The sequence below is a fragment of the Callithrix jacchus genome, chromosome 10 (assembly GCF_049354715.1).
Source record: "Callithrix jacchus isolate 240 chromosome 10, calJac240_pri, whole genome shotgun sequence".
Taxonomy (NCBI): Eukaryota; Metazoa; Chordata; class Mammalia; order Primates; family Cebidae; genus Callithrix; species Callithrix jacchus.
Window position 1 is genome coordinate 37,590,597 of NC_133511.1, and position 14,950 is coordinate 37,605,546.

The 14,950-nt window shown below is 39.8% G+C and overlaps 1 protein-coding gene and 1 non-coding gene across 5 annotated transcripts in view; one reads left to right on the forward strand and one right to left on the reverse strand.

The window, feature by feature from the left end:
* CFAP300 (cilia and flagella associated protein 300) overlaps positions 1-14,950 on the reverse strand; it is a 38,594-nt gene that overhangs the window by 14,487 nt on the left and 9,157 nt on the right. For all 4 annotated transcript variants that reach the window (XM_078339892.1, XM_009007187.5, XM_002754642.6 and 1 more), the window contains exons 3-4: positions 11,148-11,223; positions 2,859-3,025 (exon numbers count right to left, since the gene is read on the reverse strand). In XM_078339892.1, the coding sequence (XP_078196018.1) occupies positions 2,859-3,025; positions 11,148-11,223 (243 nt within the window). The remainder of the gene's footprint in view (positions 1-2,858; positions 3,026-11,147; positions 11,224-14,950) is intronic.
* On the forward strand, positions 11,684-11,787 carry LOC118146030 (small nucleolar RNA U13). The gene has a single exon (XR_004731499.1). It is a non-coding gene; the product is annotated as a small nucleolar RNA U13 (small nucleolar RNA).

Genomic DNA, 14,950 nt, shown 5'->3' on the forward strand with positions numbered 1-14,950 from the left:
GAGAAACCTCTTCTCTACTAAAAATAGAAAATTAGCCAGGTGCGGTGGTGTGCGCCTGTAATTCCAGCTACTTGGGAGGCTGAGGCAGGAGGATTTCTTCAACCTGGGAGGCTGAGGTTGCGGTGAGCCAAGATTGCGCCACTCTGTCCTGGGACACAAGAGCGAAACTCCATCTCAAAAAAAAGAAAAATGTCCACTGATGATGCTCTTTCTGTAGAAGTGAAGGGAATTATCTGAAATTAGAGGTAGGGCCTTTAGACCCTTATGGCAGAGAACAGTGTGAGAGAAAAGAGCTGACAGTAGTATCCAAAAGGAGGCAAACCCAGACCAAACATTTCCTGCATAATAATTTCCAATCCTTGGTAAGGAGAAGTAGAAATTAATATCAGATCCCTACTACATAGTACTTTTTATTTTGTTTGGTTTAATTTTTTCTTTTTTTTCTGAGATGGAGTTTCGCTCTTGTTACCCAGGCTGGAGTGCAATGGCGTGATCTTGGCTCACCGCAACCTCCGCCTCCTGGGTTTAGGCGATTCTCCTGCCTCAGCCTCCTGAATAGCTGGGATTACAGGTACGTGCCACCATGCCTAGCTAATTTTTTGTATTTTCAGTAGAGACGGGGTTTCACCATGTTGACCAGGATGGTCTTGATCTCTTGACCTCGTGATCCACCTGCCTCGGCCTCCCAAAGTGCTGGGATTACAGGCTTCAGCCACCGCGCCTGGCCCCCTTTGTTTAATTTTTTCTTTTGAGACGAAATCTTGCTCTTTTGCCCAGGCTGGAGTGCAGTGGCATGATCTTAGCTCACTGCAACCTCTGCCTCCCAAGTTGAAGGAATTCTCATACCTCAGCCTCCCAAGTAGCTGGGATTACAGGTGTCTGCCATCACACCTGGCTATTTTTCGTATTTTTAGTAGAGACAGGGTTTTGTCATATTGGCCAGGCTGGTCTCGAACTCCTGACCTCAGATGATTTGTCTGCCTTAGCCTCCCAAGTGCTGGGATTACAGGTATGAGCCACCGTGCCAGGCCATGTATAGTATTTATATTATCTCATGTTAGATATACTTCATTTACCTAAAGAGCAAACAATATGTAGTCTCATTCAATTGTGTGTGTTTGGGTATTCTCAGTAAGTTAATTTGATTTTCTTCTTTAAGTTAATGAGTGCTTTTAGGTATTGCCCTAGTGTAGACTGGTTGGATGCCTCCTTTTCTCCTACAGACAAGATTCCTGTGGCCAGAATGATGGATCAGTAGCTTTTCTAGTTCATTCCTATCTGGATTTGTAATATATCAGACTTGTACATCTCTGTTGTCTCTTAATTGAGGACAATAGTGACAGTAGTAATTAGTAGTAGTTAATATTATGGAAAACTTACTAAGCACCAGCCACTGTGCTAAGCACAGTAAGTACATTAGCTTACATCAATCTTAAACTATGCCCATTTTACAGATGAAGAAACTGAGACTTACAGAAGTTAAGGATCAGTTATTAAGTGACAAAGCCAGGATTAGAGCATATGACTATTTGACATGAAAGCCCCTCATTTTTAACTACTTTAATACTATCAATAATTATAACTGATAATATCAATAATACAGTTTATTTTTTATTTTTTTTAGAGACAAGGTCTTACTCTGTTGCCCAGACTGGGGTGCAGTGGCACAATCATAGCACACAGCAGGCTCAAACTCCTGGGCTCAAGCGCTCTTCCCACCTCAGTTTCCTGAGTAGCTGGAACTACAGGTGCACTCCACTGCACCTAGCTTATTTCTTCATGTTTTTGTAGAGATGGGGGTCTTATTTTGTTGGCCAAGCTGGCATTTCATGTTAACAGCATTTAATACTTTCTAAAAAGTACATTTAAATGCTTCCTCAATTCATTTTCTTAGTGATTTTAGGAAGAAGGTAGAAAAGTAGAATGGGCATTTTCATCTTCATGTTGTATAGATAAGATCTTGAGGTTTAAGAGATTGAGAAATTTGCCTATGATTATTATCTTCTAAATAATAAATCAGGAATCAGGTAAACAATCTATATATTTTAATTCCAAGTTCAGTGTACCTTTCACTAAAACAAAATTGAATTTAGTTAATCCAATGGCTTTGTTGTTATCAGCAACGAGATAAAAAGATTCTTTTACTCCTGGGATGTTTGTATTTATCTAATTTTATTTTTGAGACAAGGTCTTGCACTGCCGCCCAGGTTGGAATGCAGTGGCATGATAACAGCTCACTGCAGCCTTGATCTCCCAAACTCAAGCAATCCTCTCACTTCAGCCTTCCGAGCAGCTGGGACTACAGGTGAGAGCCACCAGCTCCAGCTAATTTTCGTAGTTTTTGTGGAGAGGGTTTTGCCATGTTGCCGAGGCTGGTCTTGAACTCCTGGGTTCAAACCATCTACCTCAGCCTCCCAAACTGCTGAAATTACAAGCATGAGCTGCCATGCCCAGCCCAGGGATGTTTTTAATATTCATCTGGTAAATTTAAAAGCCCACATTGAACAAAAATACCTTATTAAATAGGCCAGGATTTCCCTACTTCAGCACTACAGACATTTTGAGCCAGATGACCTTCTCGTGACTGTCTTGTGAGTTATATGATGTTTAGCAGCATCTCTACCTATCAGATGTTAGTAGCACCTATTTGAGAATTACTGAAATACACAAATAATTAAATCGATGGCTAAAGTGCATCTAAGTAGAAATCTACCAGTGTTAGTATTACTGATCATTATTTATAAATAAAAGTTATTTTATGAGAAGGTATTTTATGCTTTAAGCAGGAAAAAGGTTTCGACATTTTTGCATTTCCTGAAATAAAATTCCACTGTGAATTTTTAAAATTCTGTACTTACTCTTCGTAACTCATCAGAAATGAGAAATGGATCACAAAAAGAATCTAAACATTTAACAATATGTCCATTGTCTCGTACAATATCTTCATCATATAACCGATGAAAAAATGACATTGAAAGCTGTGTGCAAGGAACATTTATAGCTTCAATTTTTTTCACTTCAGTTCCTGAAAAAAGATATAAGAATGGAGATAGAAAAATTAATTTGGTATTCTCAACTATTTCCAAAATAAATCACTATGCAGAAATTCTAAGAAGTTAAGAAATATGACATTTTTTATATATTTAAAATATATATTAGTTTATGAATTTTATTAAATTCTTATTTTGCAGCTTCTTCATTTCTGTTAATCATTAAGAGTTTATGCCATGCGTGGTGGCTCATGCCTGTAATTCAAGCACTTTGGAGGCCAAGGAGGGCAGATCACTTGATGTCAGGAGTTCAAGACTAGCCTGGCCAACAAGGTAAAACCCCATCTCTACTAAAAATACAAAAATTAGCCAGGTGTGGAAGCACATGCCTGAATCCCAGCTACTAAGGAAGCTGAGGCAGGAGAACTGCTTGAACCTGGGGAAGGGGTGGAGGTTGCAGTGAGCCAAGATTGTGCCACTGCACTCCAGTCTGGGCAACAGAAACTCTGTCTCAAAAAAAAAAAAAATGAGTTTATAACAAAATCTCTCCATTTCAGGACTAGACAACTAGACGAATACTTAAAAATGAAATACATTAAAAAAATGTAGTAGAGAATTCTTAACGCATATATTATCAGAATTGCCTATAAAAGCATAGGAATTGCTTTGTATGATTTTGGATTGATATTATGCTTAATGATGTACAACTCACAGTTTTTTTTTTTTTTTGAGACAGAGTTTCACTCTTGTTGCCCAGGCTGGAGTGCAATGGTGTAATCTTGGTTCACCACAATCTCTGCCTCCCAGATTCAAGTGATTTTCCTGCTTCAGTCTTCTGAGTAGCTGGGATTACAGGCATGCGCCACCACGCCTGGCTAATTTTGTATTTTTTTAATAGAGATGGGGTTTCTCCATGTTGGTCAGACTGGTCTCGAACTCCCAACCTCAGCTAATCTGTCCGCCTCGGCCTCCCAAAATGCAGGGATTACAGGCATGAGCCACCATGCCCAGCCACAAAACTTTTAATTGATGGGCACTTGTAAAGTCCTTGAGTATATCTTGAACACATTTTCTCTTCATTTAAAAATTTCTTGGCTGGCTGCGGTGGGTCACCCCTTTAATCCCAGCACTATGGAAGGTCGAGGCAGGTGAATCACTTGAGGTCAGGAGTTCGAGACCAGCCTGGCTAACTTGGTGAAACCCCATCTCTACTAAAAATATAAAAATACAAAAACTAGTTGCATGTGGTGGCGGGCTCCTGTAATTCCAGCTACTCAGGTGCCTGAGGCAGAAGAATCACTGTAAACCTGGGAGGCAGAGTTTACAGAGTTGAGATGGTGCCACTGCACTCCAGCCTGGACGACCAAATGAGACTCCATCTCAAACAAACAAACAAAAAATTTCTCCCTTGTGATCTCATTCATAGTGTTTACTACAAAAAACAGTTTTCCAAGTGAAGGTAAATTTCATATAAGGACTTAATCAAATGATCACAAATTCAGAATTACAGAAAATCAAAATAATGGCATTTTGTCTATTTTTCTCTTATAGACCTACTTTTTCCCCATCCTCCATCCCCTATCCCACACTTATTTCCTGAATTTATCATTCAGGAATGGATTTTCTGCTACTAGAGGTCCTATTAAATTACAGAAAGTCATAAAGATTAAAATGGATATTTTTATTATTACCTCCATCAATCACTGAATCAGTCTCTATGTACACACATACACACACACTCTCACTTAGATAGAAGGAGGTGGTGTTCTTTTGTTCAAAAGTTCTAAGATTGTAAACCAAGGTGTGGTGGCCCTTGGTGTATCCGTACTCTGGATACATTTGCTGGATCTCTGACCTGAGAAGTAGCTTGTGCTTAAAAAGGGTAATACTGGTGAATGTTTACACTACCTGTTTCGGCTGTCCACTTGAGAGTCATGCTAGGACCTGTTGTTCTATGTCCTGAGCTAGGCTTATGTGGAGGCATGAAGGATGCCTGAAGCCAAGAACTGTGTATGCCTCAGTAATTGCAAAAGCTATGCTGCTAAGTTAAGAAGCTTCCGTTGTTTAGAGGTAAAATCCTCTGAGGGCTTAGATAAACAAAAAAAGGAGACCACAGAAATTGATAAGAGGAGTTCTAGGAATGTTGAAAGACCAAAAGCAAGAGCAGTGTAGAGCCTGATAGTTTCTGAAGATTGGTCAGTGGATACAAGATGAGGGATGGACACTGGGCATGTCATTTTAATTAGTCTACCCTAGCTCTGATTTGGGGAGTGTAAGGAGAGTTTGGATGGTGACAAAATGTGATTAAATTCAAACCACTTAATCTGAGACATGACAATAGCATTTGTTATGGACTGAATTCTGTCACTTCAAAATTTATATACTGAGACATAAAAATAGCATTTTCTATGGACCAAACTCTATGTTGAAGCTCTAACCCTCAATGTAATGGCAATTGGAAATGGGGCCTTTGGGAAATAATTGGGTTTCAGTGAAGCAGAGGGAAGGATGGTCGTGGAACTTCGAAATATGAACTAAGGAGGACATAGTTCAGTCACTGAGTCTGTCACCACTAGAACCCCAAATTCATGTTCTTCTCACATGCAAAATACATTCATTCCATTTCAATAGCCCCACAAACTTTTCTTTTTCTTAGACAAGGTCTCACTCTGTCACCCAGGCTGGAGTGTGGTGATGTGATCATGGCTCACTGTGGCCTCAACTTCCTGGGCTCAAGTGAACCTTCCGCCTCAGTCTTCCAAATAGCTGGGACTACAGGTGTGCACCACCGTGGCCAGATGATTTTTTGTAGAGACAGCGTCTTGCTGCCTTGCTTAGGCTGGTCTCAAAGGCCCGGCTCAAGTGATCCTCTCAAAGCCTTGGGATTGTAAGCGTGAGCCACCTTGTCCTGCTCCCAAAACTTTCACTCATTCCAGTGAAATGAGTGGACTATCAACTCTAAAGTCCAAATCTCTTCTAAATATAAAAATTGGCTATAGGTAGACTTGTGGTATGATTCATCCTAAGGCAAAATTCCTCTCCAGATGTAAATCTGTGAAGAAGGATGAGGTATGTGTTTCCAAAATATACAGGTGGGACAGACATAAGCTAGTCATTTTCATTCCAAAAGGGAGAAACAGGAAATAAGAAAGGGGTGACAGGTATCAAGCAAGCCCTTAACTTAGAAAAGCAAATTCTTTTAGATCTTAAATGCTCAAGGATAATCTTCTTTGGTTTGATACTCTGCTTCTGGACCCAATAGGGTGGCAGTCTTTACCCTGGTGGCTATAGAGCCCTGAAGACTCTGGGTGGCCCAACCTCCAAGATTCCACAGGGCCAACTTAGCCCCCATGCTCTGCAGGGTGGCCTGCCTCCAAGGCTTTGGTTGGAGACCATCTGGCCTGCTGACATGGAGGCTTGGCCCTGATGGCCCTGAAGATAGCTGAATTGCTTCGGGGTCTTTCTAAACTTTTCTTGACGAATAGCACATGTTCACAGCCCAATAGCTCTATGGTCCAGTCTTGTAGGATCTAAGAAGTCCAACAGTCTTGCTTCATCTCATCTGATTTCTTTTGGCCCCTATAATTCAAACTAGCAGAGTCTTTGCTGCTGATGTAATTCCATCTCTATTCCTGACTTCTGTTGAAATGGCTGATTAAGTCCATGAGTCACACCTGTGATCTCTTTATCAAATGGCTGTTCAGTGTTTTGAACAGTATTCTCTTCAGAATAAACTTTCTCATTTTTTATAATAAGGACAGGTTGAAAACTTTCCAGATCTTAAAATGTTGGTTCATTTTTTTTATTAAAAATTCCCTCTGCAATTCATCTCTCTTTTTTCACACTTTACTATAAGCAAGATATTACTTTAACACTTTGCTTAGAAATCTCCTCAGCTAAATCTCCAATTTCATCACTCACAAGTTCTACCTTCCATAAACAACAGAAAACAATTTATCCAAGTTCTTTGCCACTTTATAACAAAGATCACCCCAGTTTCCAATAGCATATTCCTTATTTCCATGGCAGGTGTCACCAGAATTGCCCATAATGTTCATATACATACACCTCAAGCATCTACTCATTATTTAGTTCCAAAGTTACTTCCACATTCTTAGGTATTTGTTATAGCAGCACCTCACTTCTCAGTACCAAGATCTGTCTTAGTCAGCTTGGGCTGCTATAACAAAATGCCATAGTCTGGGTTGCTTAAACAACAGACATTAATTTCTCAAAGTTCTGAAGGCTAGAAAGTCCAAGATCAAGGTCCAGATGATTCATTTGCTGGTGAAGGCACTCTTCTTGGCTTGCAGAAAGCTGCCTTCTGTGTACTCCAGATGGCAGACGGCAAGCTCTAGTGTTTTTACCTATTATAAAGGAACTAAACCCATCATGAGGGCCCCACCTTTGTGCCCTCATCTAAACTTAATTATCTTACAAATGCCCCATTTCCAAAAACCATCACATTGAAGGGTTAGGGATTAAACATAGGAATTTGGGGGTTAGGGCACAACTCACTCCATAGCACATGCTATCTTTTTATGTAGGAATGTCATTAAATTATGTCCCCAGCATTTATAAAGTATGTAATGCATCATTATCATCACATACAGAAAGAATACATTTTTCCCCTAATACTAGCATTATAATACACCGGATGCCTCCTTATTATTTGGTGTCTTAAGTTAGTACTTTTCTGGTAACTCCATCAGCGTGGAAGTGACAGAGGCAGGAGAGTAGAGTGGTCAAGGTCTTGAATTCTGGAGCCTGGATTTGCATCTCAAATCTGCTCACTCAGCTGTGTCAAACTGCACAAATTACTTAACTTATGCCTCTGACTATTCATTTGTAAAATAGTGACATATAATAATACCTCTCCTGAGTTGTTTTATGAATGAAAGGAAGTAATGTGTATGATACCCTTAGCTCAGCACATAGGAAGCATCCATTATGTGTTATTAAAAAACGACAAAGTGTGTCTAAACATAGGAGCTATGGCGGCTGGCCGAGAGGATAAAACAGCACTGACAACTGGCAATCTTTAGGGAGTGCAGCACAGTGAAGGAGGTTCCATCATCACTTTCTTTAGAACGGGTTCACTTGCCAAAAGAATGTCTCTTCACCTATTTTAAAAAGCTGCTTATTTTGCTTTAAAAGGGCCCCAGAGGAAAGTAAGAGGGGTTAGGGGTATAGCAGAAAAAGAAAAAGTAAGAGGAGATAAAAATGAGCTAATGGAAGAGTACTAACAAGCCACTAGAATTTTCACTTCTGAAATGGAGTGTTATTATTCCTCTGCCCTATTTTCAGAGTATTTATAATGCATCAAATGAGGCACATGTGGTATTTTTGAACCTATTTTTGCAATTTTTTTTCAAAAATTAGTGAAGAGTTAGTGCTATTTTGTGTATGTACTAATATGGGGAGAGGGTTGAGCACTTATTTCAGTGAACTTTATCTTTCAAATAGATTGACTTGAGTTACTGTAAACATGTTTTATAAACACTGTGATACGTGGCTCTGATTATTTCCTTCTGAAAATTTTGAGTCGGGTAAATATATTTTCTCAGATACTCAGTTTAATTTTGTAAGCAGTCTGAAGATCACGTTGTACCAGCTTTTTGCTCTATAAATTTTGCAGTAGTCTTTAGCCAAAAACAATAAAATGTGACCTACTAAGTCTAATATCATAAACTGCTTGTAATCTTGTTCTTGACTCATACTTTGTTACTTTTGTGTAAAGGTACTAGACTTCCATGAGAATATAACGTAGCAACTTACCAAAATACATCCCCAAACAAAAAAACACCAACTTTAAAATCAATTTGTTTTCTTGAGTATAAATCCATACCACCAATCAGACTCTCCTTCTAAATGGAGCTTTTATTCATTCTGTTGCCAAGATACCTTAACCTAGAATTTAAAATATAGCTTTCCTATTTTTTTCCCCAAAATAGTCTATTATTAACTCTGCTTTCTTCCTTGACCTGAGAGTTATGGAAGGGATTTAAATGAGTGTTACTAAGTGTTTAAGTGTTTGGGTAATTTTCTTAAAATTTCTGGCTCTTTTAATGTATTTTCATAATATATTATGATAATATAATCTAGCTAGGCATGGTGGCTCACACCTGTAATCCCACTTTGGGAGACTGAGGCGGGTGGATCACTTGAGGTCAGGAGTTCGAGACTAGCCTGACCAACATGGTGAAACCTTGTCTCTACTAAAAATACAAAAATATATTGGGCATGGCAGGCACCTGTAATCCCAGCTACTTGCGAGGCTGAGGCAGAAGAATTCCTTGAACCTGGAAGGTGGAGGTTGCAGTGAGCCAAGATCATGCCACTGCATTCTAGCCTGGGTGACCAAGTGAGACTCCATTTCAAAAAATAAAATTAAAAAAAAAAAAAAAGAAAAAACCCGCACATATACAAAAAAACAAAGATGTATATAACCTATACAAAGTTCAGCTTTTGAGAATTTAAGATTCTCTCCTCCATGATTTAATATTTTATTATTAAAAATGTCCTGTGGGGGCCAGGTACGGTGGCTCACATCTGTAATCCCAGCACTTTGGGAGCCCTGAGGTGGGTGGATCACCTGAGGTCAGGAATTCAAGACCAGCCTGCCCAACACAGTAAAACCCAGTCTCTACTAAAAATACAAAAAATTAGCCTGGCGTGGTGGACACTTGTATCCCAGTTACTTAGGAGGCTGAGACAGGAGAGTCACTTGAACCCTGGAGGCGGAGGTTGCAGTGAGCCGAGATTGTGCAACTGCACTCTAGCCTGGGCAACAGAGGGAGACTTCATCTTAAAAAAAAAAATGTTCTGTGGGGCCAGGAGTGGGTGGCTCATGCCACGTCTGTAATCCCAGCACCTTGGGAAGGTCAGCTGGCCAACATAGTGAAACCCTATCACTACTAAAAAAAAAAAAAATTAGGCTGAGTGTGGTGGTTCATGCCTGTAATCCCAGCACTTTGGGAGGCTGAGGCTGGTGGATTTACCTGAGGTCAGGAGTTTGAGACCAGCTTGGCCAACATGGCAAAACACCATCTCTACTAAAAATACAAAAATTAACTGGGTGTGGTGGCTACCTCGGAGGCTGAGGCAGGAGAATCTCTTGAACCCGGGAGACGAAGGTTGCAGTGAGCTGAGATCATGACACTACACTCCAGCCTCAGAAAAACAAACAAACAAAAATTAGCCAGGTGTAGTGGCCCATGCCTGTAATCCCAGCTATTGGGGAAGCTAAGACATGAAAATTGCTTGAACCCAGGAAGCACCATTACACTCCTGCCTGGGTGACAAGACTGCACCTGTCTCAAAAAAAAAAAAAAGTCCTGTGGTTGGCTGATTCTGTGAGAAATCCATGTACCCATCCCAACTGAGATCTTACCTGATCTTTTCTCTCGGGGCAGAACTGACCACTCTCCTCCTCTTGCTCATACTGTTTAATTTTTTTTATTTTTTGAGACAGACTTGCTCTGTGGCCCAGGCTGGAGGGCAGTGGCACAATCTCAGCTCATGGCAACCCTCCGCCTCCCAGGTGCAATTGATTCTCCTTCCTCAGCTACTAAGTAGCTGGGATTATAGACGCTCACCACCATGCCTGGCTAATTTTTATATTTTCAGTAGAGACAGGGTTTCTCCATGCTGGCCAGGCTGGTCTTTAACTCCTGTACTCAAGTGATCTGCCCACTTCAGCCTCCTAAAATGCTGAGATTACAGGCGTGAGCCACCACACCCAGCCCTTGGCTACACTCCTATGGTAGCACCTTCGACACATTAGTACACACATAGACATACACACACACACACACACACACACACACTCTTTAACATATCAAGTTCCTATAGTACAGGTTTTCTTATTTACCTTAATGTTCCCTACATCTAGGAGAGTACATGGAAAATATACAATAAATACTTTTATATGAATAAAAAGAGAGAAAAATTGCTTTTATGTGTTAAGCCAGGATAGCAGCAGTAGACTCCCAGGAATGAGATGCAGGGAAGGCCTGGCACAGCTGGTCATACTTGATCTTGACGTATAAAACAAATGAGTCATTCACAATTTACATTTTAATAATAAAAACTCCTGAGGCAAAATTTTGTTATAATAGTAAAAGAGTTACCTGAAAAGATGAAAAATTTATTTACCTAATGTAATCCATTGTCCAGAAGAATCTGAAAGTAACTTCAAATTGGGAATAACATTTGGGTCTTTGAAAAAAGCCTAAAATACAAATTTGAGGGGAACAAGTTAGATATTTCATTATAAATGACAGTAAAAATTAAAATAACTAATCTCATTTAATTCAAATAGGAAGGACAATTTTAATTGCTGAAATGTCTAAGTAATAAATAGTTTATAAATAAATGAAGTTTTATTACATTCAAGTTGGAATAGTATGAACATTGTGTGTCTAAGTACAGATGTCTTTGGAACTTAATTTAGAAAATAATGATATACAGTAAACATTAGGAGGTTATATAATATTTGAAAACTTTGTTTTTCTTCAGTCTTACTGAACTGCCTTAGTAACAACTCACATACTAGATCTAAATCCAAAAGTAACCATCAATTTAATTCTTTCTAAGAGGCATGTAAAAAAGTGAAGAATCTAACTTCCTAAAAATGAAAAATCTAATGCATGGCGAAAGACAGCAAAGCAGGTAAAGAGTTTTAGTTTCAGATCCTTTTGTAGTTTATGAGCATGATGACTGGGTGTTCATAGGCATGTGTGAGATATGCCACCCTCAAACCTTGTTATGATGTTGGCACATTGTCAGTCTGACATAAAAAAAGAAAAAAATACATTAAAAAGAGCAGCTGGCTGCAGTGGCTCATGCCTGTAATTGCACCACTTTGGGAGCCCAAGGTAGGTGGATCATCTGAGGTCAGGAGTTCAAAACCAGGGTGATTAACATGGTAAAACCCCATCTCTACTAAAAATATAAAAACTCAGCTGGGCATAGTTGTGCATGACTGTGATCCCAGCTACTTAGGAGGCTGAGAGGAGAATCGCTTGAACCCAGGAGATGGAGGTTGTAGTGAGCTGAGATTGCGCCACTGCACTCCAGCCTGGGCAACAGAGTGAGACTCCATCCCCCCAAAAAAAAGCTTTAGTTCTAGGCACCAGCAGCTGACCTAAGCTGAAAAGGTCGAAGAAAATTTATTAGAAGCATCTCAGGGAGTCCACAAAATATTCCAGAAGTGGAGGGCATCAGGCTGAAGACTGGATCCAGGAATGATCCAAAATCAAATGCAGAAATGCCCTTATGAGGAAACTGTCACCTTGCAGCCCCATCAAGCACTAGAGGAAGCTACCACCACACTTTCTCCCATACAAGTACTAATCAGGCCCAACCATACTTAGCTTTCAGTATCAGGCACTTTCAGGGTGGTGTGGCCATAAACATCAAGTACTAACCAGCCCCAATGCTGCTTAGCTTCCAACATTCAGGGTGGTATGGCCATAGACATCACCATTACTCCTTTCTAATCAAGGCCATTGCCGTGCCAGGTCTGCTCGGCCTGAAAGTGGTCTCTGCCACTACCTTTGCCAGTGAAATGAATTCTGTGTGTGCCTCCTTCCTGAAGCTGCTCACTTCAAAATTCCAGTCTTGCACTGATGAGTCTGTTTGTAAACCTAGCAGCAGTAGACTCCCAGGAATGAGATGCAGGGAAGGCCTGGCACAGCTGGTCATACTTGATCTTGACGTATAAAACAAATGAGTCATTCACAATTTACATTTTAATAATGAAAACTCCTGAGGCAAAATTTTGTTATATTTTGGATGCAAAAAATCTCCTTGCATTTTGGAGGTTTCACTTGGACTTTCCAAAAGTAAAGGGTAGAAGTTACCTCCAAATTGCAGAGGTGTTCACAAGGTGCTAGATAGCCAGAAAATATAATGCCCATGAAGAGCAATAAATAAAAGAAAAATAATAGACCGAGAGAAAATATTTGCAATATGTATGTTTAAAAGGAGGGAGAAACTGATATCTCTAGTGGTTAAAAAAAAAGCTCAATGTAAGAAAAACTGACAAACCTAAATTTTCTTCTGCCTTTTCAGCTTGAGTCAGCTGCTGGTGCTTGAAACTAAAGCTCTTTTTTATTATATATATATATTTTTTCATGTCAGGAGGGTAATGTGCTGACATCATCACAAGGTTGAGGGTGGCACATGTCACTGAGGATAGAAATAGGCATATACAAAATAAAAATAGGGCTGGGTATAGTGGCTCAGGCCTGTAATCCCAGAACTTTGGGATGCCAAGGTGGCTGGATCATTTGAGGCCAGGAGTTCAAGATCAGCCTGGCTAACATGATGAAACCCTGTCTGTACTGAAAAAATACAAAAATTAGCTGGACATGGTAGCACACTCCTGTAATTCCAGTCACCAGGGAGGCTGAGGCACGAGAATTGCTTGAACCTGGGAGGTAGAGGTTGTAGTGAGTTGAGATTGTGTCACTGCACTCCAGCTTGGGCAACAGAGAGAGACTATTTCAAAAACAAACAAAAACAACCAACCAACCAAACAAACAAACAAATAAACAAAAAAAACCCCACAAATATCCAATAAACTTTAGGAAAAGATGCTCAATTTCAAGAGCAGTGAAATAAATGCTTTTATCCATTACATTGCCAAGATTTAAAAAGACTGGTAACTTTTGCTGAGAGTACCAGAATATATGCACTTTCACAAGCTGCTGACAGAAGTATGAATCTTTATAATCCTTTAGGAAAGTAATTTGCTATTACCTTAAACAATAAAAACATGCAACAAACTCTACTTTTCGGTTCTGAAACCACCAGTTAGTAAGATTTGGGTATAAGGAGTTTTTTTGTTTTAATATAGTACTGTTTGTAGTGTCAAAACTTGGAAATAATTTCAATGTTTATCAGTAGAAAAATAGCTGAACAAAATATAGTACATCTATATCAGACAGAATGCAGCTATTGAAAAGAAAGTATAAGAATAGAATGTAAGCTCCCTAAGAGCAGGGGTCCTGTTTTTCTTATTCACTGCTATGTCCTAGGACTTAGAATAGGGCCTAACATATAACACTCATTAAATAAACATCCGCTGAAAGAATTATGCATTGATTTTGAGGAAAAACCACAAATACTTTCAGTTAAAGAAGGGTAATTTAAGAGTAATATGGCCAGGCACAGTGCCTCATGCCTGTAGTCCCAGCCCTTTGGGAGGCTGAGGTGGCTCACTTGAGCTCAGGAATTTGAGACCGGCCTGAGCAACATGGTAAAATCCCATCTCTACTAAAAATACAAAAAATTAGCTGGGTGTGGTGGTATGCACCCGTGGCCCAGCTACTCAGGAGGCTGAGCAGGAAGATCTGCTAAAGCCCAGGGAAGCAGAGGTTGCAGTGAGCTGAGATCGCACCATTGCACTCCAGCCTGGGTGACAGAGTGAGGCCACATCTCAAGGAAAAAAAAAAAAAAGTAATGCATATGATAAAACAAAATAAAACCTCTATACATTTATATGAGCATAAAGAAAAGTTTGTAAGAATAAGCATCAAACTATTTGCTTCAGAGGTGGTGGTTACAGACTTGTGGTAAGAGGAGGGTTGAGAGGGTAGGACGCAGAAGTAGATTGGGGTAAGACTGACTTTTTCTATGAATTATTCTTCGTTGTTTAAATTGTTACAATAAATATTTTCATTTTTTCAACATTCTCTTCAAGTGATCATTCACTTTTCCTAAATACCTTCTTGAGAGAGGAATCTAAACTGTCTCACTTCTTTTTTTTTTGGAGACAAAGTCTCGCTCTGTCGTCCAGGCTGAAGTGCAATGGTGCGATCTTGGCTCACTTCAGCCTCCACCTCCTGGGTTCAATTGATTCTCCTGCCTCAGCCTCCAGAGTAGCTAGGACTACAGGAGCATGCCACCATGCCCAGTTAATTTTTGTATTTTTAGTAGAGACAGCGTTTTGC